This window comes from Myxine glutinosa, chromosome 2 (genome assembly GCF_964187855.1).
Source record: "Myxine glutinosa chromosome 2, kmMyxGlut1.1, whole genome shotgun sequence".
In the NCBI taxonomy this organism is placed as follows: Eukaryota; Metazoa; Chordata; class Myxini; order Myxiniformes; family Myxinidae; genus Myxine; species Myxine glutinosa.
Window position 1 is genome coordinate 15,412,184 of NC_136262.1, and position 27,854 is coordinate 15,440,037.

General features: G+C 44.9%; 2 protein-coding genes across 2 annotated transcripts in view; one reads left to right on the top strand and one right to left on the bottom strand.

Moving 5' to 3' along the window:
* Positions 1–23,451, bottom strand: part of NOL6 (nucleolar protein 6) — a 51,596-nt gene extending 28,145 nt beyond the window's left edge. The window contains exons 1-13 of the mRNA XM_068108666.2: positions 22,739–23,451; positions 22,522–22,638; positions 19,373–19,555; positions 19,017–19,185; positions 17,799–17,957; positions 17,242–17,402; positions 8,291–8,411; positions 8,135–8,193; positions 7,744–7,845; positions 7,481–7,596; positions 6,185–6,359; positions 1,148–1,270; positions 754–905 (exon numbers count right to left, since the gene is read on the bottom strand). Coding sequence (XP_067964767.2) covers positions 754–905; positions 1,148–1,270; positions 6,185–6,359; positions 7,481–7,596; positions 7,744–7,845; positions 8,135–8,193; positions 8,291–8,411; positions 17,242–17,402; positions 17,799–17,957; positions 19,017–19,185; positions 19,373–19,555; positions 22,522–22,638; positions 22,739–23,362 — 2,261 coding nt within the window. The 5' untranslated portion in view covers positions 23,363–23,451. The remainder of the gene's footprint in view (positions 1–753; positions 906–1,147; positions 1,271–6,184; positions 6,360–7,480; positions 7,597–7,743; positions 7,846–8,134; positions 8,194–8,290; positions 8,412–17,241; positions 17,403–17,798; positions 17,958–19,016; positions 19,186–19,372; positions 19,556–22,521; positions 22,639–22,738) is intronic.
* Positions 23,452–24,195: 744 nt separating this feature from the next.
* Positions 24,196–27,854, top strand: part of LOC137422006 (ubiquitin-conjugating enzyme E2 R1) — a 43,692-nt gene continuing 40,033 nt past the window's right edge. Inside the window, exon 1 of the mRNA XM_068108665.2 lies at positions 24,196–24,654. Within this exon, the coding sequence (XP_067964766.1) occupies positions 24,487–24,654 (168 nt within the window). The 5' untranslated portion in view covers positions 24,196–24,486. The remainder of the gene's footprint in view (positions 24,655–27,854) is intronic.

Consider the following 27,854-nt stretch of genomic DNA (forward strand, 5'->3'; position numbering starts at 1 on the left):
AATTTCCCCTTTTTGTTGTCATTTTTCTTATGAAATAACACGTTTAAATTCCGTGACAGAAATGAGCCCATGAGAATTAAACCAAGCTATCCCACATCCAGGCCACATTGAGCTAAGTGCACCGAAAGTAACTTTGAGAGTCATTAGACCTTTGGTTTTAAAATCAGTTTTTGAGCTGGTGTTGATCTATTCTTTGGGATTTAGCATTTAGATTTTTGTATTCAGCAATCTTGCATTTGTAGTATCCATTATCCCATACACCGTGTTACAGAGCGTTTGTTCTGCTGAAGCAATTTCTTGGCAAGTGTCATGTTGAGCAGTTTGCCATCCCTCTCCAAGCAGTTAGGTTAGTGATTTGGAATTTGCTCAGGTTGTCGGCGATAGCTTGCCTACCCTCCAAGGACACCGTCGGACCTTTCACATCCACCAACAAATGGTGGCAGACAGGACGCCCAGTTTAACGACCATCCGAGGGACGACAAACACACATTGATGAATAACCCTGCCCGTGAAACACCAGGATGACAGTGTATCGCTGGGTCGGGAATCAAACCCAGGCTAGACAGCTTATAGGTGAGTGTGCATACCTCTAGGCCATCCAGCCAGCTATTTTGTCATGATAATGACACCATTGATAAAATAACATATTCAGGAGAGAAGTTTTGAAAAGCTGGTTTGAGCATTGCTGTTGTTAATTGTATTAGAGAGTATTAGAGGTTGTTGTGGTTCAGTGATAGCTGCTGAAAGACGTACAAGCAAAGCAGGTGCTCCACGATGAGTTTGGGTACCAGGCGACGCTGAGCAACTGTTACTCCTGGAGACCAAAGGACCGCCTCACACACGCCACCATCTGGAAATCGGCGTAGTTCTGCACGTGGCCCCCATAACTCTCTGAATGGCTTGACCTGAGAAGGTGGGGGAGGGAATGTGGGGAATTCAATAGGGGGAGATGTTACGGGGGTGTGAGGGGAAAGGGGGTGTGAGGGGAAATACGTAGCAGCCCTTTCAAAAAATATCGCATTGCTTCTGTAGAAATGCCCACAACCCTAAGGTTCACACCCTTTACCCTCCCTTAGCCAAAAGATCATATTTCTTGAAACCCACTATCATAAACTTTGCTCTGTTAATCTGATACTGTCAAACAGACCTCTGGCATATCTGCCTCAGGACCACGTTCTAGAACAGAAAATGCACAGGCTGTGTCAAAGGTCAGGCCAAAGGTGACAATGCCCATATGATCAGGCGAAGGGGGCAGGTCGTTGAGCTCCCACTGAAAAAAAGAGCAGCAAAAGCAAGTTTGACATGACAAAACAAAAGCTTAATATTAGTGAATGATGGTGACTCTAATAACCAATACCTCAGCCTCCATTCTTCCCCCTATCCCTTCTCCCCATCACACTTAATCAATACATCCTGTAACCAGAAAATACTTGATAAAATGCAACAATAGTTTATCAACGAAGAGTAATCACAGAAATAGGGAACATTTTGAGGCAACATCCGAATAAAATGCAAGCTGCTGTTTCAGGAAGTCGGAATCGTAGAGTACAATATGCGCATGAACAAGCAATCTACATATTATACAAGAAGAAGCTTGAAAATTGTTGGTGTCACGTGAAGATTTTCAAGCTTCTTCTTCACTACAACTGCCATGAACAAGGCGAGTGGATTCTTTGCGAAACGTCAGCTCTCCCGACTTGCCAGTCCAGCTTTTGCATTTATAAACTTTTACTGACTATCTTAAAGGATATTTGTGATTTTTCCTGAAATATAGAGCGATGAGTTTATTACTTCAAATAGTCACAAAATACTTTTTTTTTCAAAAAAGTACCCAAGAAGTTGATAAATATGGAGCAATGATTGATTCTCAGCTTCAGGTGGAAAGTTAATTTGATAACATGTCACGTGACGAGGTGACATGACCAGCGACAAAGCCTTGGATACAGCACTCAGGATGAAGTGCGCTAACATTTCGCTGGAATTAGAAAATGCAGAGAATTTTGAACTTGAAATAGAACCGCTTCAGGAAGGCCCAGGAAGGCCCAGGAAGGAGCTTCTCGTGAAGGCCCAGGAAGGAGCTTCTCGTGAACGATCACCAAATGACAGCTCTGAAAATGGCTCAGAATGTGAATAGTTGAACAAGGAGGATGTTGTAAGGAGTGTCCGGATGAACTTCGGTGATCTTGACAATAGCTGTAGCGCTTGAGCGGCCAAGTGGGTAGATCCTTACGGTTGTCATCACGAACGTTGCACCCCTCTAAGATGCGGAAGTCGACAGTAGGAATGACATCACATTCACACTGTAGTCCTTGAGCCAACCGGCCATATTTTGAAGTGAATGCTCCGGCGGGGGGAGTAATTCTCATTATGATTTTCCATTAGACCAATGTCTCAAGTGTCAGAAAAGGTGTGATGGACATCTGAGAACGGTAGCTTAGTGCCCGGATGGACGCCATCTTTGAAACCACCCAGCTCGAAAATGCCCATTTGGTGGGGTACATTGTTGCACGTGTATCTGGACTTCTATACTAGCTATCGATGTGCGGTTGACGACTAAATATACGTCCGATGTGTACCGTCTAAATAAAAAATAATATGAAGCATTTTGTTTTAGATTAATTATTATAAAAATCAATTATCGAAAAAAAATCATATATTTTTCAATATTTTATTATTAGACTTGTACTTTTTTTAGTGAAACAACACTGGTATGATTTTCCAAATTATGCATTGTGCTACACCGTTTATCTGTCTATAAAAATAACTCAAAAACTAAAACATATCATCCACCACGAGTTTACACAAAAAATATATGAAAAGGCATGCACTTTCCACAAACCGAAACTATGTCAGTTGGAATTTCCCGCCGATAATCAACCCACAGAACCCAGTGCCGAAAGTGACGTCAGTCTATTCTATATCTATATCTCAGTCTGAGATTTGTTGCGGTGACCTGATTAATTTCTGAGGGGTGGGTGGCTTAAGAACTAAAAGTGAACATGTTAGATGGCGCCACATACAACTCTATTATAGAGTTGTATTGTGGCGCCATCTAACATGTTCACTGACTTGGATGAGTATGTCTATGTAAGCTGGCGAGCTTTTCGGATATCGGAGTAATCTAACGTCAGTCTTTTTGTTCTTTCAGCTGAGATGGCCGGTGTCGAGGCGAAACGGGCGAAGATTGAACCTGAGTCCGGAACGTGCATCCTGTGCAGCAAGAAGTCGCCACTCTCTGAACTAAGCAAGGCAGCGGGCAACAGTTCTTGGAAGACATTGTGTGACGCAGCCGCAGTTAGAAACTTTTATCCAATTCTAAAGCTAGTCCAAGAAGGCGCAGTTGAACTTCCTAATATTCCAATATTATACCATAGGGCTTGTAGATCAGACTTCACTCACAAAAACCACCTAGCTACTTTGACCAATGCAGCTAGAAGTTCTTCAGTTGATACTGGCGATGCGGTGCGACGGCGATCATCACGGGAAGAGACAGGACCACTTCAACGGTCTACGATGATAAATGCATTTTTTGCCAGCGTGCTTCAAAATTCATAAAAGGCAGTCGTACCCGTGAAACAGTTGTCTTGGCTGTTGAACTTCGAGCAGATAAGACAATAAGAGATGCTGCGACAGCTCGCAATGATGAGAGAGTTTTGGCATTGACTACACGAGATATGGTTGCAGCTGAGGCTCACTACCACTTCTCCTGCTATAGAAACTACACACGGCCCCAAAAACCTCAAGTAGAAACTGACATTGAAGATAATATCGAGAAAAAAGAAATGATACGATGTATATTCAATTTCATTCGCACTGACTTGTTCTTGAACCCGAGGATTGTTCCAATAGTTGATGTTGCAACAGATATCCTGTCTTCAGATACATTTTCAGTTGATGTTCGTGACTCCATCAAGAAGAATCTGCAGCGCACATTACAAAGAGAGTTTGGAGAATCGCTCATCTTCTTCAATGTGAAACACCGTGTATACTTGATGCCCGATAATCTGACAAAGCGAGAGATTGCTGCAGAGTGCGTAAACCTGAAAGCAGAAGTGAAAGCATTTGAACGAACGGACGGTGAAAGTAACATTGTGCGTGCAGCTACTTCACTGCGACACCAGATCAAAGATGCTCATTACAATGAACGTTGGCCGCCTCAGCCAGCAGAACTCACTTCAGATTACGTGAAGATACCAGATTCTCTTCGTGTATTTCTGCATACTTTGATTTGCGGGAGTGGGGGTAGCTCTGCGCGTGCCGACACACTGGTATGGTCGATGGCTCAAGATATCATCAATGCTGTACACCGGGGTACCATCAGAACATCGAAGCATGTCCTACTTCCGTGGGTCATGAAAACGCTCACCGGTAATACAGAGGTCATCAGAATATTGAATCGACTCGGGCACGGATGTTCGTACACAGTTCTGGAAGAAATCGAGACAGCGCTATGCATAGACAAATTAGCAAGTGTGGAGAAAGATACAGTACCACTTCCGTCATATGTGCACCCTTCGGTCCCGACTGTATTAGCATTCGATAACATCGACAGGCTAGAGGAATCGCTGAGTGGTGGCGGAACATCGCATCGCATGAGAGGAAAGTCACACTTTGTATGCGATTGTATGTACTCCATTTGGGACTCGATAATTTATGTAATACGAGCCAGGTTGTTGAAGGCAGCACTGAATATAAGCTCAGAGAGTATCAAACAAATGAGGAGCTATATGGCAGATTGCCCTTTGTATCTAGTACGTACTTTAAAAAAACGAAGACGAAGAGTTGCCAGCCATTGTTGAAGAAGCAAGTAGGAAATTGTATCGCAACTTCTGCAATGGGAATCATAGCAAGGCAAGAGCTCTCATGGCCGCCCTGTCCTCAACTATGCGGACCAGCTCGAGAAGGGTACAAGGCTGACTAGGAACCAGCTACCAAGTCTTCTGGAAGATCAGGAGGATTGGAAGAAATTCATCATAAATACCCGAGTTCGCTCGAACAGATGATGAAGATGATGAGCATGGGTACTTCGGCATTGCCTGTTGTTGTTCTAATCCTGTTGACATTTCGGAGAAATCCAATTGTTTTTTTTCTATATTTTGTGGGGGCCTAAAACACTTCCCTACACACCTACTAAGGAATGGAGTCAGGGATCATTTAATATTACCTTTCACAAAGCTACAAAGACTTGGATAATAAAGAGCGATGCAACACACCCACAAAGACCCATACAGACGAGCATCTCTCAAAGTAGAGATAATCCCGAGAGACAAAAACGACACCTTGTTTCAACAGTACAACATTTGACTGTTAAATTCCTATTGACATCTATGACACATGATACAAAATCCAACTGGACTGCTTTTGATCGTTCACCACCAGGCCAAAACACGCCTTATTTAAAGGAAAAAGGGAATAAATGCAGACCACAGCGTCGTCGTTTTGAGCACACCATTAGATCTGTCAACAATGACCTTGTAGGCCATTCTGTATTCCACATCATTTTCGTCGCAATGTCTGCTTTGATTTTATCACCTACGTGGAACGTTGTTGGGAGGGATTCCGGTTACAGTCTGTTATTCCTCCATTTTAGCAAATTCTTGACATATTTTCAACATTTCTTCCGGAGCGATCGCTGCTCTGCTCCTCCATTTGCGAAAATCTTGTTTCATATCATGTCTTCAAACCTTTGTCATCCCATAATCCTTTGGGAAGCTCTGATCTCTTCTTCCTATGTCGTATCGTGCACAAGCTGTACGACATCTAGAATGCTCTTCATTCACAGCAATGGAAGCCGAGTGTTTCCAAAGAATATGCATAATAGTTGACAAACAATTGTTTTCTCCATTTATCGGCCTTTAAGGTGATTTTTGAAAATTATTATTTCCGTGAATACATGATAAAGATCCTTAATTCAACATTCCTAAAAAAAGAAGATATTGGGTCATTATTCCTTTAAAACATCGTTGATAAATTACTCTTCACATTCCTTAGCATGGGTTTACAAAGAATACCATTGAAACCAAAGGATAAAAACCCATCGACCACCACCATAGCAATTCTATTCACCCACAACATATATTCTGCTACGATGGCTATCCTATTCTTTACAGGAAAATAAAATAACATGATTATACAAATATGTATCCACCACCAAGAACATGCAACGAGATTAGTAAAAACAAACCTGCGGTGGGGGAATCAACATGTGGTCGAGAATGTGCACCCGAGAACCAAAACCTCGGGAAAGCAGTTTGCACAGTGGAGACAGCGATGCAGCCACAAAGTCGCCGCCGTAATCCAGCCGGGCCTTGTTCGGCGCGAGCCGCTCGCTTGCCGCGGGCATGTGTCCTGCCTTCACACTGAGAACGGTCGATTGTGCAGTGGTTAGGCCTTCATGCATCTGACCAAGTAATGGTAATTAAATCGACCATTGCAGGTGCTGGAAATCAGAAGCTACTCAATGCAGAAACAACAATGCCTTTGGAATTGGCCAGCAATCAAAGGTTCACTCTGAAAATAGGTGTTCACATTTTATCAGATGGAGAAAAGAAAACAAGATCCCAAGAATGTCTGTTTGTACTCGCATGTTAAACTAGACCGGTACTCGGTAGAGCGCATACCTCCGCCAGGCTGAACATTTTATGTTTTGTATCCCATTGTTAGGCCGGATCTGGATTCGGACCTGAACCAAAATCTAATCGGCTTGTTCTCGTCACCTAACCAAATCGTCCACCAAGTTTAGTCATAACTCGTCCATAATTTTTTTTAAATATCATGTCATATATCGCTTTTCGCCCAATCTCTCAATGGTGAAGAATCACTTACAAATTAAATAATTTTCGTTTCCGAATCCATATTCAGATCTTCACCGAAATTGAATAGATTCATACTTGTCACACACACACAACCTGTCCACCAAGTTTCGTCCAAATCCGTCCATAACGTTTTGAGATATCATGCTAGGTATCGGTTTTAGTCCTATCACTCAATGGTGAATAATCACTTGAGAAATTAAATAATTATCTTATCCGAATCCATATTCATATATCCACCAAAATCGAATCAATTAGTCCTTGTCACACACACAACCTGTCCACCAAGTTTCGTCCAAATCCATCCATAACTTTTTGAGGTATCCTGCTATGTATCGTTTTTGGCCCTATTTCACAATGGTGAAGAATCACTTTAAAATTCTACTAGCCGGATCCGAATCCAGATCTTCACCAAAATCTAATCATTTCGTCCTTGTCACATTTTTGAGATATCTTGTTCACAGACACACAGACAAGCAAATAGACAGACAGGGGTGGAAACATAATCTCCATCCACCTTTGATGGCGGAGGCAAAAATGGATAAGAAATCAACATTTGCGAGCCAAGACTGTATAAAATGTGTTGATCAAGATTGGAGTAATCACTGCATTTTCCTCTGGCAAACATTTCTCCGATGTACCGTGACGAAGACAGAATGAGTACATACCTGAAGATGTGGTCAAAGGAGAGAACAAATGGGCAGGATGATAGAAGAAGGGTTTGTAGAGGATTGACTAACGAGTCTTTAATAACCGACAAGGCATGTTGGGCTTCTCGTGATACCTTGATGGGCGAAGGATCCGCATGAGTGGGTTATTTCAAGTCAGGGAAGACGAACAAACTGTGTGTTCCACGTAAAAATAACACAAGGAAAATTTAAGCCAAGAAGATATATTGGAGACCAAAGGAAAACATGAGGAGGAACTTTACCCTTTGGTAAGTAGCTGCAGTCATATCCGCACACAAGTTGACATAGCCAGTGGGATCCACAAACACAACGTCATAAACAGTGTGAAAATCCTGAAGGATGGGCTGGAAAACAATGTGCATCTCAGTCAACACTTGGAAAGTCAGAAAAATATTTGTTCTGTAGTTTTTGTACAAGAACATCAAAACGAAATGCATCACACAAACATCGCTCAACTCCAAATGTTAGAAATCAATCAATATCGTTAGGGAACAACATCCAGAGTAAGTTATTTAAAAATAAAGAATGAAACCAAAACAAGGAGCAGTTTTCCTGCAGATACTATTGCCACCTATCTGCTTGATATCCCATTCTGACCAAGCGAAGATCAAAACTAGTGCAAAATGTCCTCACCATGCCCAATGTCAAATTCTTCACAAACGTAATACCTTGCTTGGTCCAATCTGAAGTTGCTGGAGGATAAAAACAAGATGAGTTTGGTAACGGTGTTTGATAAGAAAAAGTCACAATAAAAATTGCAAGTTCCTGGTCCCAAGTCTATACACACACCGAGATGTGATAGCAAACAGCGGAAGACCTGCCAAGAGTCAAAACCGAAGGAGAGTTGTCCCGTCGACACCAAATATGCGGCCAACATGGCTGCCAAGAAGCCGCTAAATGCACCTCGGCCCTGCGAGGCAAAACAAATAAATAAATAATGCATGCACATGCTTCCCACCTGAAGCAAAGTTGAAAAATAGCAAAAGGTTTCACCAGGAATCACCAAATATCAAATTTTGAGGTAAACATATATATATATATATATATATATATATATATATATATATATATATATATATATACAGTATATATATATATATATATATATATATATATATATATATATATATAAAATATGTATACAGTCGTGGCCAAAAATATTGGCACCCTTGTTCTTTTTTCCAATAACTCACAATTTTCTCTAAAAATAAGTTCAAATTGACAAAAGTATTTGGTCTCCACAAATCTTTATTTCACTGTTAATATGACAGAACCTTTGTTTTTAATTCAGAACTGAATATACCCTTTTAAATCAGAAAATAAAAATAAATGGATTTGACAAAATTAGACACCCTCGACTTTTGGTAGCACGGCCTTTGGACAAAATAACTACAGTGAAGCGCTTCCTATAGCCATGGATGAGCTTCCTACACTTGTCTACTGGCAGTTTGACCACTTTTCTTGGGCAAACTGCTCCAGTTCTCCCAGATTTGAAGGGTGCCTTCTCCCAACTGCTGTTTTAAGATCTCCCCACAGGTGTTGAAAGGAATTTTGATCTGGACTTATTGCTGGCCACTTCAGAACAGTCCAGCATTTTGTCTTGAACCATTCATGGGTGCTTTTTGAAGTGTGTTTGGGGTCATTGTCCTGCTACAAGACCCAGGCTTCATCTTGCTTTCTGTAAACATAGAGATGATGTGCTTTACAGTACCCAGTCAGACCCAGCTGCTCCTGGACTCTGTGCCCTTCTCTTCTGACAAGGTGGAGAAGTTTGTCAATCCTCGACTCTGATTCTGCAAATGGGCCAGACGGCGCCCACGGGTCATAAAATCCTGCTCTGCCGCTCTTTCACACCCTCTCTCTGTTCTCTTCACCCTCTCTTTGTTCTCTTCACCCTCTCTTTGTTCTCTTCACCCTCTCTTTGTTCTCTTCACCCTCTCTTTGTTCTCTTCACCCTCTCTTTGTTCTCTTCACCCTCTCTTTGTTCTCTTCACCCTCTCTTTGTTCTCTTCACCCTCTTTTTGTTCTCTTCACCCTCTCTTTTGCTCAGAGTAATCTGCCATCAACATGGAAATCAGCCAACAATACCACTTTGCACAAAAAATGTGCAAAACAGATCCTTGCAACCACAGACCAATCAGCCTGCTGCCAATTATCAGAAAAGTCATGGATTCCATCATTGCTTCGGATATCAAATCCTTCCTCTTCTCCAATGGCTTGATCTCTGATCATCAATTTAGTTTCAGACCAGGTCACTCTACTCTGGATATGCTGCTTCTGCTATCTCACCAATGGATGGAGGTCCTCAATGCCAAGCAGGAAATCAGAGCTGTCTCCCTTGACATATCACGTGCCTTCGATATGGTCTGGCACCCCGCTCTGCTCACCAAACTCTCCTCATGTGGTATCCATGGAAATCTCCACGCATGGATTGCGGACTGCCTCTCTGGTCGGAGCCAAGGTGTGGCACTGAATGGATTTCTCTCATCTCCCCTTCCTGTTCAGGCTGGAGTTCCCCAAGGCTGTGTTCTGGGCCCTGTGCTTTTTCTGGTCTTCATCAATGATCTCTTCGACTCTCTGGAAAATCCTGTCTATCTCTTTGCTGATAATCCACTCTCTGCCGCTCCATACCTCATCCCTCACACTCTCACTTTGTCTCTCCGAAAAGACCGACTGGACAAACCTCTCATCTACTTTCTCAACAATCCTCTCCAAGAAGTTCTGTCACTCAAGCTTTTGTATCTCACTATTGGCCATTATCTTTCCTGGGAAAACCACATTTCCAATCTGGCCAACAAAGCCAGTCATTGACTGGGCATCCTCCATCGTGTGAAGTCCTTCCTTGACACACCTGAGCTCCTCACCACACTGGACAAACCTCCCATCTACTTTCTCAACAATCCGCTCCAAGCAGTTCTGTCACTCAAGCTTTTGTATCTCACTATTGGCCATGATCTTTCCTGGGAAAACCACATTTCCTGGGAAAACCATTTCCCTGGAAAACCTGGGAAAACCACATCCGCAGCTCAATGGAATACTGTTCTCCCCTCTGGGCTGATGCTCCTGCCTCACACCTAGCTCAGCTTCACGCTGTTGAAACCAAAGCTTTCAGAATCATTGGAATTCCGTGTGATGAAGCTAACTCCGAGGGCCTTTCACTCACTCACCGCAGGCAGGTTGGTGGTCGTTCTGTCTTCTACCAACTCCTCTGCGGCCTAGCTCCCCCAGCTCTGTCTGTGCTCTCTCTCCCCCAAATATTCCTGCATGTCACACAAGATCTGCCAGCAACCCTCTTCTGGTCAAACTGCCAAAATCAAGACTCTCTGCTCACCTTCACTCTTTCATTCCTCTTTTCTCCCGCCTCTGGAACAAACTCCCTCACTCTCTTCAATCCCACTCCTCCCTCCAGGTCTTTAAAACAGCTGTTCACCACCATCTCTTGTCTTCCCCCATCCAAAACCTTGATCTTTTCTACCCCCGTTAATTCACCCCAGATCCACTATTTTGAAATACCGACTTCTTTCCTGGAAGTCCCAGCAGTGTCCATGTGTTTTATACTTCTCCCACCCCTCCCCACCTCCCCACGCCCCCTCCCTCCCAAGCCCTCTCCCTACCACAGATCTCCCGATGTCCCTGCTCTCAAATGTTTTACTTGTGTGCTTCCCTCTCTCTCCCCATCTTGTCTCCCGATCCCTTTATTATGTTTTATATGTCCGTTTTTTATTTATTTATTAATGTTAGCTTTTACACGAGCTTTCATCTTGTATACAAAAAAAGAAGCTCTAATTTGGTCTCATCTGTCCACAGAAGGATTTTGGCTTGTTCAGGTGGGTTTTGACAAACTCCAATCGGGCTTTCTCAGCAGTGGGGTCCTCCTCGGTCTCCTCCCATAGAATCCCCTTTCACAGAGTTGGCGATGGATGGTGCGAGTTGAAACTGTCATACCTTGTGTCTGAAGGTCAGCTTGAATCTGTTTGGCAGTTGATCAAGGTGCTTTCTCCACCATTCAAACAATCTTTCACTGCAAACTTCGATCAAGTTTTCTCTTGCGGCCACGTCCAGTCGTCCAGGGAGGTTGGATGCAGTGCCATGGGCCGTAAACTTCCTGATAACATTTCATATGGTGGACACAGGAACATCAAGGTCTCTGGAGATGGACTTGTAGCCTTGAGATTGTCCATGCTTGGCAACAATCTTGTGTCTGACCTCCTCAGACAATTCTCTGGTTTTCATTCTTTTGTCCATGCTCATTGCGGTGCACAACAACAACAACAGGCATTTTAAGGCCATTTTCCCTGCAAGAGCGGGGGTTAGCCTTGCGGTCCCATGACAATCTTCTCCATTTTTCCCGATTTTCTGCATCTCCCCTTGTTAACCCTTGCCCGCATTTCTTCTTCGACCATCTTTAGCCAAGCTTTAGCCATCTTCTTTCATTCATTTTTTTCATTCACTCTTCTCAACCAGTCACTTTCATCCTTCTTCAACACATGACCAAACCATCTCAAACTGTACCTGCTGTACACACAGTGACACAAAACAGCAGAACGACTCATTTTCTCTATTCAAACTGATTGAATGAGTGATTTTTTATATTGCAGGCACCTGCAACCCACCACAGGTGAGTTCAATTCCAAAGCAAAGGAGAATCACCTGCTTGAAATTTAATTATTTCTTACAACTTCTAAAAGGTGCCAATAATATTGTTGCGGTTTTGAGAACCCACACAGGTAACATGAATAAAGGTTAAAGGTTGCACCCCATAGTTAGGCCACATGCAACATGTAGGTCACCTTAGAACGTTAGTTATTTCTTAGTATATGTGAGATAAGGCCATTTCCAATAGTTATCAACTGCGTTGTGTAAAACAAATAAGAGTAGGCCCTGTTCAGTTTGCAGCCTCCCTCCAATCGACTCCATTGCACACCATCCAGTCTGCACCCCATTCCCTATTGCGCCCATCCTGTCTGCACCCCATTGCCCCTCACATTAGGATGCTGAAACCAGCCCAAATGCCACGAGGTAAGGCCCGAAAAGGGGGCGGAGCGCAAGGGTGGGGGTGTGGCCACGTCAGGCAGCCATCAAGGGCGGAGCTGGTAAAACCCCAACAACCAATCAGGGCTGAGGCGACATCGCCTGACGGGGTGTGGCTGAAGGTTCCAGAGGGTTCGCTGGGCGTGGCAATAAAACCCGTTGCGCGAGGACCCCACCTCAGTTATGAGAAGGGAGAGGCAGGCGCTCGAGTCTTGAGAGAGTTATGAGGAGAGACGTGCTGTGACAAGTTATGAGAAGGGAGAGGACTTCAGTTATGAGAAGGGAGAGGACTGATGCGATTACCAAGGACTGTCCAGGACTTACGTGGTATTGAAGGACTTGCACGATTGCGTTTTACCAAGAGGACTGAACGGCACTCGATATATGAGAAGGACTCGCGTGCATACGGCAGTGGCAAAGGACTTGGACTTGGTTGGAGCGCATTGCATCGTTTGCAAGGGCTCGTTGGGGATTTGGAAGTGGCGCATTGTACCGAACTATACCGGGAGCGCGTATAAGGCGCCGGTACAACTATTACGTACGCCAGTATAATCGCCAGCTTACCGATCCCCCCCAGCATAATTGTCCGATCCGCGCCACTGACACGGGGCGATCTTGCCTGCCGTCTACCATCACCAGCTGCTTCGTGGTACGAGTCGGGGACCGGAGCGAGCTGTGGACACCATCAGTGGACCCTCAACCCGACCATCTACAACCCCGTGTGAGTGAGTCTGAGAGTGGGTCTGAGTGCGAACGGGCCCGTGTCCAGGGATAAGTATAAGACTGTATAAAGCTGCCCTGTGTATCTGCTTCTTCCTCTTCATTGCTTCTCTTCCTCTTCTTCTTTGTACAAAGTGTATAATAAATTACCTGTTCTTCCTGTTTTCCTCTTAATTCGACCGTCTTCGTGATTTCTCAATTGGGTAAGCGTGGCACGATCACAACCGCTCCAATCGGGTTAATACCTGTTAACGGCCCGAATCGCGGCTCGCTAATCGCTCGGCGTGTCCACTGAAACCGTGGTTCGGGTGGGGTTATTTCCTTGCTTCACGGCCGGTGTTAGTACTTAGGTAATAAGACTAATTCGGCTTACAACCCTATTTAACACCGACCGGAAGGAACATGATAGCCCCGGATCGCGTTGGCTAGTAAAAAGACAAGGGGATTAATCCCCCCTTGATAAGGGGGAGGACGACGTTTGAGATCCGCAACAATTGGTGTCGGGGAGTGGGATTTGACCCGAAGTGAGCCTAACGCACTCAAAATTACGAGCGGCCGAAATTGTATTAACATCTAAATTGAATCGTGCCATGGATAGCCAAGGCGGTTGGATGCCGGTGGGAGTGAATGAGGAGGTAGAGGAAGAGGTAGAATCAACCCAGGACCCCCGGGAAGAATTGGGACAATTGGGAGAAATGGAAGAGGACATTGATGAGGGTGCAGCAGTAGGGGTGGCAGGCGAACGAAATGGCGGCGCCTCGCACATGGCAACGAGGGCCGCGCCTGCTGCGCAAATGGGGGTGATGGATGTGCAGGCCCTCATGGCGCAGATACAGGCAGCCATACAAATAACCACCTTTAGAGGCCATTTTTCCCCGCAAAGCGGGGGTTGGCCTTTTTCGGGAACCATGGTTGTTGTTGTTTTTCGGTCCCCTATTTGAAGCAATGTTTTACGGCCGGATGCCCTTCCTGACGCCAACCCTTTTTGCCGCCTTTAACGACAAACAGGGAATTACCAGTGAACTGGTACTCAATTAGCCGACCTCGGAAGGATGACAGGCTGAGTCAACCCCCCTGGCGTTAATTCAGCGATCGACCGGGATTCGAACCCAGGATCCTTGGATCCTAAGCCGGCACCCTAGCCGCTAGCCCAACACCCAACACCAGGCAGCCATACCAATGGCGATGGAAAAGAACAGTGAGCAGTAAATTGAGAAATGATGTGGGAAACCAAATTGGGGAATTGAAAAATGATGTGGGAAACCAAATTGGGGAATTGAAAATTGAGATGGATGCGCAAAGTAACCAAATGAAGGAAATGGGGGGCCAAATGAAGGAAATGGGTGGCCAAATGAAAGATGGGTTAAATAATTTGGAAAACAGAATGGGGGAGCAATTGGGAAATCAAATTGGGGGATTAGAAGGCAAATTTGGGGGATTAAAAAGCAAATTGACCGCTTTGACCGCTTCTGCGCATGCGCAAGATTGGAGGTCACGTCTTTTCGAAGCTGCTCCGTGCGCTCACGTTTGCGAAGTTAAGTAATTTTTCACAATTGTGTTTTTGTCGAGACTGTATCTATCTTTCGGTGTGTGTACCTATAGTGTGTCTTTAGGAAGATTTTCGGTGTTAATTTTTCATACATGTATACTAAATCGTCGTTTAATTCGTGTCGCATATTCTGAGACCTAGTACTAGTCGGCTTAGGCTATCGTCTCCGACCTTGTGGCTTTGTTTTCTCTCAGCGGTTCGTTGATTACACTGCAATTACTTCCGTTCTCTGTTTTGTCCCAGTCGTTCACCCCATACTTCCTTGTTTAATTAATATCTCAACTTTAAAAAATAAAAATAAAAAAAATACCCAAAAAATATTTCCTTCTCAGTTCTTATTCGTTTATTTGTTGTCCTTATTTGTTCGTTCGTTCTTCGTTCACGTTGTTCGTGATCACGTTGTTAAAGATGTTTCAACTTTCCCCTGAAGAACTGTTTTCTGTCATATATTATAACACCTTTTTCTTCTCCTATAAAAGGATGCTTTCGACTTGCTCACCAAATCAGTTCATTCCAAAAAAAAAATACCATCTCTTACAGTTCCTTTTTTCTACATTCCGGAAACTCTCCAGCACTCCACCCCTCCTTCAGCGTCCTCAAATGTATTTTTGACTCGAAGGTCTCAAACTCATTTTGCAAGAAATGTTCATTTCCCATTAATCGTACATTTTTCAAAATCCAATCTCACCCCTCCCCTCCAAATCTTCCCCATCCCCCCTTCCCTCCAAAACTTCCCCATCCCCCCTTCCCTCCAAAACTTCCCCATCCCCCCTCCCCTCCAAAACTTCCCCATCACCCCTCCCCTCCAAAACTTCCCCATCACCCCTCCCCTCCAAATCTACCCCATTACCCCTCCCCTCCCCTCCAAATCTTCCCCATCACCCATCTCTTTCAAATATTCCCCCTTGCCCCTCCCCTCAAAATCTTCCCCATCACCCATCTCTTTCAAATCTTCCCCCTTTCCCCTCCCCTCCAAAACTTCCCCAACACCCCTCCCCTCCAAAACTTCCCCATCTCCCCTCCAAATCTTCCCCATCACCCTTCTCTTTCAAATCTTCCCCCTTGCCGCTCCCCTCCAAATCTTCCCCATCACCCATCCCTTTCAAATCTTCCCCCTCCCCTCCAAATCTTCCCCATCACCCCTTCCCTCCAAAACTTCCTCAACACCCCTCCCCTCCAAAACCTCGCCATCACCCCTCCCCTCCAAATCTACCCCCTTGCCCCTCCCCTCCAAATCTTCCCCATCACCCATCTCTTTCAAATCTTCCCCCTCCCCTCCAAATCTTCCCCATCACCCATCCCTTTCAAATCTCCCCCCTTGCCCCTTCCCTTCCCTCCCTCCCAAACTCCCCCCACACCCCTCCCCTCTGAGACTCTCCCTCGCTCCTCCCCTCCTAGACTCCCCTCTCACCCCTCCTCCTCAAAGCGTCCTCCCCGCTTCTTCCCCCTTCCAACTTTCACCTTCATCTCCCCCAACCTTCTGCCTCGCTCTCCCCCCTCCTCAAATAACACCTCACTGTTCCTCACCCAATCTCCATCAAACCTTTTGTCCACCCCATTCTTCCCTTTCTCCAAGCTATTCTGAAATCTCTGACACACCTTCAACAGCTCTCCCTACCTCTTCCTCCTCTTCCACATCTTACTCTTCCACAACCGTGGTTCGGGTGGGGTTATTTCCTTGCTTCATGGCCAGTGTTAGTACTTAGGTAATAAGACTAATTCGGCTTACAACCCTATTTAACACCAACCGGAAGGAACGTGATAGCCCCGGATCGCGTCGGCTAGTAAAAAGACAAAGGGATTAATCCCCCCTTGATAAGGGGGAGGCCGACGTTTGAGATCCGCAACAATATTGTCCGGGCCATTTTAGGATTTCTGTATGGAATAACCTAAGATTTAGTAATTTCTTCAGCTTTTTTTGATTTGTTCCACTACAAACCACAGAAATACATATGTGGATACCAAAATATTTTTTTCATTTCAACAATTTTCTGGAAGAAATGGTGCATTATTTGAAAAAGTGCAAGAACACCAATATTTTTGGCCATGACTGTATATATTTATTTTGACCCCTGTGACCTTAAGTCCTCACCCCTGGGACATGAACCAGGGATTCAATCCCAAAAATGTTTACATATTTCATGTATCCCCCAATGGTGATTGCATATACAAAGTTTCATTCTGAAATGTTCCCAAAATTGCATTTTTTCTTATTTTACCCAACCCCACGGGGCAGAGCAAAAATGACACTGCTCTCACACCATCTTGCCATATGGTGATCATAACTACTAAGTTTGGTGAATTTCTGCACAACTGCTTAGGAGGAGGTAAGGTGACGGACAGACAGGCAGACAGACAGAGATGGACAGACCGACTGACCAATTACCATATGCCCTGTTTTTTTTTTTCAAAAAAGCATGGGGATAACAAGTGTTCATACCTGATGGAGTTGCCTTTGGTGCAGCCAGATACGGGTGAGTATTAGACCATCTCTGCAGGCCGGTGCAGAGGAGAAGGTCTCCAAAATTAAGCGCGTGTGTTTCTCCAAGAAAAGATCATTCAGCACAGCTGCGTTGTAGCATGGGGTTGGTGGCAATGGCTCTGGGGTAGTGGATTCAAGGTAATTAAATATTATGGATGCTTTATAGAGGAGTCGGCCATTGCAGTCCACCAACTGAATAAACGTCAAAATTCCTGCTCAGAACATACGCGGCGAGGAGATGAACACCGTTGGATCGCTTATAGAAAAAGGTCAAATGGCAATGTGAACCGTCAATGAAGTACCAGGTCAAATAATAGACAGATACAGAAGAGAGTAGTAAAAGACCAAAAGAGCTCTCTTCTCCATGAGCCTACATCAAGTATATAAAGAAAAATGAATGGAATGTTTTGGGGTATTTGGGATTGTGGTAGGAGACCAGAAATGAAGGCCATGAATGGGAGGAATAAAAGAGGTTCTCCTTATGATAAGTTTCAACACAACTTAAAATTCATTACCAGTTGAACTTGTCGCCGTAGCAATATCTGTGTCTTGGGCAGCCACAGATAACCAACTGGGACGGACATTGTTGCGGATCGGGTGGAACCGTGATGGCTTGAAGCGCTCTAAACCGGCACGTGGCAACAGACGGAACGAGATATTCCGAATGTTTTTTCCTGTATCCATAAGGGAAGAAACACAGGACACACCGATCATGACAGAAAGGTTATCGTTATGATGAAAGTGAGATTGTAGAAGAGGCTTCCAAATATCCACGGAATAAAAACAAAACGAACTAGAACAGCACTCGGTAGAGAGCATACCTCCGCCAGGCTGAACATTTTATGTTTAGGATCCCACTGATAGGCCGGATCTGGATTCGGACCTGAACCAAAATCTAATCGACTTGTTCTTGTCACCTAACCAAATCGTCCACCAAGTTTCGCCCAAATCTGTCCATAACTTTTTAAGATATCGTGATATATATCGGTTTAGCCGTATCACTCAATGGGGAAGAATCACTTTTAAAAAAAATCAAAAAAAAAAATTGAGTATCCGGATCTTCACCAAAAATTTCAACATTGTCCTTGTCACATACGCTAACTCTCCGCCAAATTTCGTACACAAATTTTTGAGATATCTTGTTCACAGACAGACAGTGGTGAAAACATAACCTCCATCCACCTTCGGTGGTGGAGGCAAAAAGGTAATGTCAATGTCGGTTAATTCACAATCGGTGAAAGAAAATGATCCATAGACTTATTGTTCAGCATGAGGCCTGACGAGACGTTTTGTGGCTTTGGTTGTTAGGGCTACATCATTACATGGCACGGGGCTGACACGAAGGCTTAGAAGTACGCACACTCGCCTCTAACCTGTCTTACCTGTGTTCAAATCCAGACTCGGCTACAAACTGTCATCACGGTGTTTCAGAGGCAGGGCGATTCATCAGTGTGCCTTTCTCGGACGGACGTTAAACCTGGCGTCCCGTCGGCCAGCATTCATTGGTGGACGTTAAAGATCCTACGGTGTCCTTATTGGAAGGTAGGCGAATTATCGCCGACACCGTGAACAAATTACAAATTCCTGCCCTAAGCAGCAGTAGCCGTGCCCTCAGCCTATGAGGCTAACCCACAGCTTTGTGCCACATACGAACGAAGAAGATTACATGGCATCAATGACAGTTTTAGACATCGCAAGGTGTTGTGCGTGATCATCCGCTGCCATGGCTTCACCTGTGGAAGATACCAGCAGGGCAGGTTTCAAGCAATTTCCAGATAGCCAGGTGTATTTGAGATTCCCCAGTCTGCGCTCCTCTTTGAGGTGTGCGGCTAAGAAAGCCAAGTAAACAGCTCTCTTTCGCAGATAGCGCTGGTTCAGGTCATCTCTCTCTTGCAGCGAACCCTACATCGCAGATTGGGAATGTATGCACATAATTACAGAGTTGGGTGCAACAAAACATTTTTTTTTTTGTTTTAATAGCAGTTGAAAATCCAGACTTGCTTCTTCCACTGTTCAACACGGCGTTACATTTATAAATATTTATATGAGACTTGGTTTCAAGAAAAAAAAAAAAAAAAGATGAAAATACCTTGGGCATGGTGAGCATCAGGTCTATGCAGATGTCTGGCCGAATGACCTCACTGGTCGCGTAGCTGCCAACGATTTTCACTTCTGCTGGCGGGCCAAGCGACATTCGAACACCCGATGGCAGTGCTGGACCCGGAGGCCATGGGACGCACAACCCTGCCGGAAGCCAACTTGTGTCGTCGAGCTGTTCACATAGGCATATGCATCGCTCAATGAAACTTACGCAACTGTGTCATTTACAGCTTCATTTTTGAAGAACTTCAACAACAAATAAATCAGCAAAAAGAATAAAAACAAACTCTAGTTTTGATGAGAGAGAATGAAAAATTCACAACATCCATCATCATCATCATGTACCATACTAGATTTGCTGCCGAAGTAGTTACTAAGCTACGATCCTGGTCATGTCGTCAGTAAGACTCAGGAAGTTAGGGCAGGAATTTGGAATCAGTTCAGGGTGCCGGCGATAGCTTGCCTACTCCACGAATGACACCTTGGGATCTTTATCCGCCACCAACATTAATGGCAGACGGGAAGCCCGGCTTAACGTCCACATTGAAGAAGCAAATTCACCGTGCCAGCTCCACCAGGATGTTTATAACTGGGTCGGCATTCAAACCGAGGCTAGACAGCTTATAGACGAGTGCGTGCACCTCCAGGTCATCCTGCCAGCTCCACCAGGATGGTAGTTTATAGCTGGGTCGGGATTCAAACCCAGGCTAAACAGCTTAGAGGTGAGTGCGTGCACCTCTCGGTCATCCTGCCAGCTCCACCAGGATGGTAGTTTTTAGCTGGGTCGGGATTCAAACCCAGGCCAGACAGACAGCTTAGAAGTGAGTGCGTGCACCTCCAGGTCATCCTGCCAGTTCCACCAGGATGGTAGTTTATAGCTGGGTCGGGATTCAAACCCAGGCTAAACAGCTTAGAGGTGAGTGCGTGCACCTCCAGGTCATCCTGCCAGTTCCACCAGGATGGTAGTTTATAGCTGGGTCGGGATTCAAACCCAGGCTAAACAGCTTAGAGGTGAGTGCGTGCACCTCCAGGTCATCCTGCCAGCTCCACCAGGATGGTAGTTTATACCTGGGTCGGGATTCAAACCCAGGCTAAACAGCTTAGAGGTGAGTGCGTGCACCTCCAGGTCATCCTGCCAGTTCCACCAGAATGGTAGTTTATAGCTGGGTCGGGATTCAAACCCAGGCCAGACAGACAGCTTAGAGGTGAGTGCGTGCACCTCCAGGTCATCCTGCCAGTTCCACCAGAATGGTAGTTTATAGCTGGGTCGGGATTCAAACCCAGGCCAGACAGACAGCTTAGAGGTGAGTGCGTGCACCTCCAGATCATCCTGCCAGTTCCACCAGAATGGTAGTTTATAGCTGGGTCGGGATTCAAACCCAGGCTAAACAGCTTAGAGGTGAGTGCGTGCACCTCCAGGTCATCCTGCCAGTTCCACCAGGATGGTAGTTTATAGCTGGGTCGGGATTCAAACCCAGGCTAAACAGCTTAGAGGTGAGTGCGTGCACCTCCAGGTCATCCTGCCAGCTCCACCAGGATGGTAGTTTATAGCTGGGTCGGGATTCAAACCCAGGCTAAACAGCTTAGAGGTGAGTGCGTGCACCTCTAGGTCTTCCTGCCAGTTCCACCAGGATGGTAGTTTATAGCTGGGTCGGGATTCAAACCCAGGCTAAACAGCTTAGAGGTGAGTGCGTGCACCTCCAGGTCATCCTGCCAGCTCCACCAGGATGGTAGTTTATAGCTGGGTCAGGATTCAAACCCAGGCTAGACAGCTTATAGACGAGTGCGTGCACCTCCAGGTCATCCTGCCAGCTCCACCAGGATGGTAGTTTATAGCTGGGTCAGGATTCAAACCCAGGCTAAACAGCTTAGAGGTGAGTGCATGCACCTCCAGGTCATCCTGCCAGTTCCACCAGAATGGTAGTTTATAGCTGGGTCGGGATTCAAACCCAGGCCAGACAGACAGCTTAGAGGTGAGTGCGTGCACTCCAGGTCATCCTGCCAGCTCCACCAGGATGGTAGTTTATAGCTGGGTCGGGATTCAAACCCAGGATAAACAGCTTAGAGGTGAGTGCGTGCACCTCCAGGTCATCCTGCCAGTTCCACCAGAATGGTAGTTTATAGCTGGGTCGGGATTCAAACCCAGGCCAGACAGACAGCTTAGAGGTGAGTGCGTGCACCTCCAGGTCATCCTGCCAGTTCCACCAGAATGGTAGTTTATAGCTGGGTCGGGATTCAAACCCAGGCCAGACAGACAGCTTAGAGGTGAGTGCGTGCACCTCCAGATCATCCTGCCAGTTCCACCAGAATGGTAGTTTATAGCTGGGTCGGGATTCAAACCCAGGCTAAATAGCTTAGAGGTGAGTGCGTGCACCTCCAGGTCATCCTGCCAGTTCCACCAGAATGGTAGTTTATAGCTGGGTCGGGATTCAAACCCAGGCTAAACAGTTTAGAGGTGAGTGCGTGCACCTCTCGGTCATCCTGCGAGCTCCACCACGAGGTTCATAACTGGGTCGGGATTCAAAATCATGCTGGACAACTTCGCAGTGAATGCGTGCATCTCCAGGTCATCCTGCCAGTTCCACCAGGATGGTAGTTTTTAGCTGGGCCGGGATTCAAACCCAGGCTAAACAGCTTAGAGACAAGTGCGTGCACCTCCATGTCATCTTGCTAGCCCCACCAGGATGCCCACCAGGATGGTAGTTTATAGCCTGGTCAGGATTCAAACCCAGACAGAAAGCTTAGAGACAAGTGTGTGCACCTCTATGTCATCCTGCTAGCCCCACCAGGATGCCCACACCTCTATGTCATCCTGCTAGCCCCACCAGGATGCCCACACCTCTATGTCATCCTGCTAGCCCCACCAGGATGCCCACACCTCTATGTCATCCTGCTAGCCCCACCAGGATGCCCACCAGGATGGTAGTTTATAGCTGGGTCGGGATTCAAACCCAGACTAGAAGCCTTAGAGGTGAGTGCGTGCACCTCTCGGTCATCCTGCCAGCCCCTAGTCTAGGTAATGAGCAAGCCCCTGAATAGAGGGTCATTACAGGTAGCTTTAATAATGAAAACAAGAACTGTCATGGCCTTTTGAAGTGCACCAATAACATCCAAACAAACCAGTTCGTTCTCACTCACCTGCACGGGAGGCAGCGTAGGGAGATCCGCAAGCAATCCACGCAACACCTGTACAAACTCATCGATACCTGCACGGCGTTTTTCAGTCAACTTCACCTCCTTCAGCAATTCCTCGACCTAACGGAGTGTCGTGGGAAAAGTGACCATTAGAGTCAAAGGTAAGCAAGCAAGCACAAAACGTATTACAATTCACCTGGGCGGGTGAGGTGTCTCGTACCTGGAGACGCAGGAGTCGTTCACGACCCGGATCGACCTCGGTCGCGAATTCAGGATCCACCACCGGAACCTCGAGCAGCTCCTCGTCCTGCGGAGGACCCCGGGCTCGGGTCTCGCCCACACGTCCCGCCGACTCGTCGCCGTTCGCTTCAACTTCCATATTCTCCATGACCACCTCCGAACCCTCCATCTTATTCTTAGCCTCATTCTTCACCTGGTCAAAGCGAACATCTTCCGCCGCAGGTTCCCCATTTTTAACATCTGATTTCTGCTTCACAAGTTCCACGGATTTACCTTTAGCACCTCTAATTTCAATTACCTTTACCTTTCTCCTCGGTAAAAAGTGAATGCCACCTCCTCTCCTTCCAGGCGCATTTCTCATTCTACTCACAGTCATGATTCCTCCCTTGCTTTTGCTTTTAGGTTTATTAACCAGAACTCCAAGCTTATTCAATCCGTCTTTGTTTGTTACGGCAGTACCACGCACCATCGTGTCAGCATCATAATCTTCCAGACCACCAAACTGAAGCTCGTCACCCACGTGCCCAGCACAGGGGAGCTCGATGACGTCACCCGTGACGTCTTGCCATGACAGTGTAATGGTTATCATAGTCGAACATTGCATATGTTATTAACCAAACCAAAAAAGACCGAGTACTTTAAAACTGCATTAGTAAATACAGAAGTACAGTTATAACGGTATTTAAGAAATCCAAATAGTGGTAAAGTAAGTCTCGCGAGATTTCGGCTTGGAATTTGAAGTCAGAGAAAATTAAGATAATTAGGCCTATCGAAAGTGAAATAAATATAATTATCGTTTTTACAATGAATAGTGCTGTAATATATTAGCTTTTTCTGTTTTTCTCTGGAAATAATTATATGAATAAAAAATAACATTACAAATCTCAGACATTTAACGCATCAAGTGAATAGTTTATATATATATATATATATATATGTATATATATATATAATTTCATTATTTCAAACGGCAATTATTGACTATGCGATCGGATAAAATAAAAAAACAGCGATAATATATTACACGCCACGACAAAGTAGCGCTCCGAACAATATACACCGTGGCAAATGGCGAGCTTCGTTGCACGTCTATAGGGAAATAGAACAACTGGGAAACAGACAACTATACGTTTATAGTTACTGGTGCAGCCTCGGATGTGTATGGCGTAAAACCCGGTTCACGTTTAACTTGGAATATTTCAAATCGATTACCTCAGAAAATGTAAGTAAACGAAGTTGAGGTTGTAAGTTTGTAATTTAATCATATAATTATGTAATATTACAGCTAGGAAAAAATAAACTTTTATTAAAAACGATTATTCAATCTATTAATTGCGATTATTTAGTGCATCTAAATGTTGCATTAATAAGAGCAAAATATACTAAAAAGATAAAATAAAATTATGTTGTTACCTCAAAGGTTGAATGATAAAAAGTAAATAAAAATAAAAATAAATGCTCGACCACTTTGCAAGCCAGGACAAGCAAAAATGACGTCATAAATCTCTGACGTCAACGAACGTCAAAAACATGCAACCGCCATTTTGTGGTGGCGGGGATGTAGAGGCAGGAGAAGACACGGTCTGTCGGTCTCGCAGAACAAAAGCGATCAATCAGGGAGGGGGATCGGCGAAGTCGAGCACCGTGGATTTGTTAGGCCGTGGCGGTTGATTTTGCTGCTGGTGGGTTCGGGTGGCCCAGGGTGTCTGGTCGCGCCCAGTTGCACCCATGGCGATGTCAGGATGGCAGAAGGCCCTGTGGCTCGAGTGGAAAGGACTGCAGGAGGAGCCCGTGGAAGGTTTCCGCGTCGCTCTGCTCAACGAATCGGACCTGGCGAACTGGGAGGTTGCCATATTCGGGCCGCCGGAGACCCTGTACCAGGGAGGCTACTTTAAGGTAGGCCCAGGGCTCGCCAACTTTATTAAACTTGCTTAAACACAAACACAACTTTATTAAACACATTTTCATCGCCACATTAGATTACACACCTGCCATCGGGGGTGTGTTCACTTAGCAAGTTTCTTGGAGAGCGCTCGCCATGTGGCTTAAGCACTCAAACAAGCACTCCATTGGTAACGGTTGTAAGGAACGGCCGGTTTGGCGAGCGCTTGGTAACTGAATACACCCCGGATTATACGAGAGCGGTAAACCGGCGCACTCGCTTTATTTACATGGTTTTGGATCTCCGGATTTGTTTACATGGTTTGTATCCCCGGGTTTATTTACACGCCATAGCTGTCAAACGACTTGCTATTGTGACTTACACTCTGGGATATCCACGTCCATGTGACTTACACTCTGGGATATCCACGTCCATGTGACATACACTCTGGGATATCCACGTCCATGTGACATACACTCTGGGATATCCACGTCCATGTGACTTACCCTCTGGAATATCCACGTCCATGTGACTTACACTCTGGGATATCCACGTACATGTGACTTGCACTCTGGGATATCCACGTCCATGTGACATACACTTTGGGATCTCCATGTCCATGTCCATGTCCACGTCCACGTCCATGTGACTTACATTCTGGGATATCCACGTCCCTGTGACTTGCACTCTGGGATATCCACGTCCCTGTGACTTACACTCTGGGATATCCACGTCCTTGTGACACACACTCTGGGATATCCACGTCCATGTGACTTACACTCTGGGATCTTCATGTCCACTTCCATGGGACTTTCACTGTGGGATCTCCATATCCATGTGACTTACACTGTGGGATTTCCATGTCCACGTCGTCCATGTGACATACACTTTGGGATTTCCATGTCCACATCCATGTGATATTGTGATATACACGTTGGGACTTCCATGGCCACGTCCATGCGACATACACTGTGGGATCGCCACATCCACATCCATGTGAAACTGTGGGATTTCCATTTCCACGTCCACCTCCATGTGACATACACTGTGGGATCTCCATGTCCACATCCGCACCCATGTGGCATACACTGTGGGATCTCCATGTCCACATCCATGTGAAACTGTGGGATCTCCATGTCCACATCCGCACCCATGTGGCATACACTGTGGAATCTACACATCCATGTGACACACTCTGGGGTCTCCATGTCCACGTCCACATCCACATCCACGATATTGGTGAGTAGTGAGTACGTACTGTACAAATAATGACAACCACAGCACGTGCACTCTTCCATGTCACTCCACCACCCCAATCTGGCATTGCACCATGAAGGCATTTTAAAAGAAAACTACAAATAAAACAAGAGATTGCAAACCCTCGCCAGGATGTATTTTCAGTGGTTTTTAAGGCTTTTGTGTTAAAACAAATATGGCGGCTGAACCACGTGACAGATGACGTCATTTTTTTTTCCTCCACTAATTTATTCCTATATTATGCTCAAGAAATTTCATCTTGATCGGATGAAGTTTTGTACTTCTCGAATTATGATGTCATAATGGAGGCACTTATGACATCATTAACATATTTTATTCCCCATGGAGATGGCCTTAAAACGATCATTCATTTTTATATATGGAGAGTTCTTTACAATGAGCCATGTCTCAATTTTTTCTATTCAGCTCTTTCGGAGATATAGTGGTGCAACGTTTTTCGTTTTTTCCAAGATGGCGGCTGAACCACGTGACCTATGACGGCATAATTATCATTGTAAAATTCTGCAGGTGGAGTTGCACCTATAGTGAAAATTTCCTGTCAATCGGACCAATGGTTGCAGAGAAAATTATATTTATTCTGTGCGGACAAAGCCAAACAGACAGATGAAAAATCACTCATAGAGTAACACTTGGCAAAACAGAACAAAGTAGAATGGCACTCGGTAGAGCATCCTTTTGACCTCAAAAATAATTAGTGATTGAATTCAGTGACCTGATGTGCAAATCGTCTTCAAAGTTTGAGTTAATCGGATGAAGTTTGACAATTTTAGAAATTTGGTCTATGTTGACCTTTTGGCCTATGATAGTTGACCTTTTGACCTCAAATAGTTGGTGGTTGGTTTCACTAACCTGATATGAAAATCCTTTTCAAATTTCAAGTCAATCGAATGAAAACAGGATTTTAGAAATTTGAAAAAATTGGTTGACCTTTGGCCTATGTTGACCTTATGACGTATGTTGATCTCAAAAATGGTGGGTGGTTGGATTCAGTTAGCTGATATGACAATCCTTTTCAAATTTCAAGTCAATCGGATGAAAATTGAGGATTTGAGAAATTTGAAAAAAAGTGGTTGACCTTTGGCCTATGTTGACCTTTTGACCCCAAAAATATATAGGATTTTGTCGGACCACGAACTCTACCATTTGGTGAAGTTTCGTGAAGATCGTTTTAAAATTGTGTCCTGTAGGCAAGTATAAGTGAGCGGACAGACAAACACACTAACAAATGAAAAAATCACACTCATAGAGCGACACTTGGCAAAAGAGAACAAAGCAGAATGGCACTCAGTAAGTAGAGCATCCTTTTGACCTCACAAATAGTTGGTGGTTGAATTCAGTTAGCCGATATGAAAATCACATTTAAATTTCAAGTCAATCGGATTCAAATTGAGGATTTTAGAAAGTTGAAAAAAGTGGTTGACCTTTGGCCTATGTTGACCTTTTGGCCTACACCGATCTCAAAATTGTTGGTGGTTGAATTCAGTTCGCCGATATGAAAATCACATTCAAATTCCAAGTCAATCGGATGAAAATTGAGGATTTTATAACTTTGAAATTGTTGTTGACCTTTGGCCTATGTTGACCTTTTGGCCTATGCTGATCTCAAAAATAGTTGGTGGTTGAATTCAGTTCGCCGATATGAAAATCACATTCAAATTCCAAGTCAATCTGATGAAAATTGAGGATTTTTAAAGTTCAAAAAAAGCGGTTGATCTTTGTCCTATGTTGACCTTTTGGCCTAAGCTGATCTCAAAATGGTTGGTGGTTGAATTCAGTTAGCCAATTTGTAAATCCTATTCAAATTTCAGGTCAATCGGATGAAAATTGAGGATTTTAGAAATGTGAAAAAAGTGGTTGACCTTTGGCCTATGTTGGGCTTTTGACCTTTTGACCTCAAAGATATATAGCATTTTGTCGGACCACAAACTCTACCATT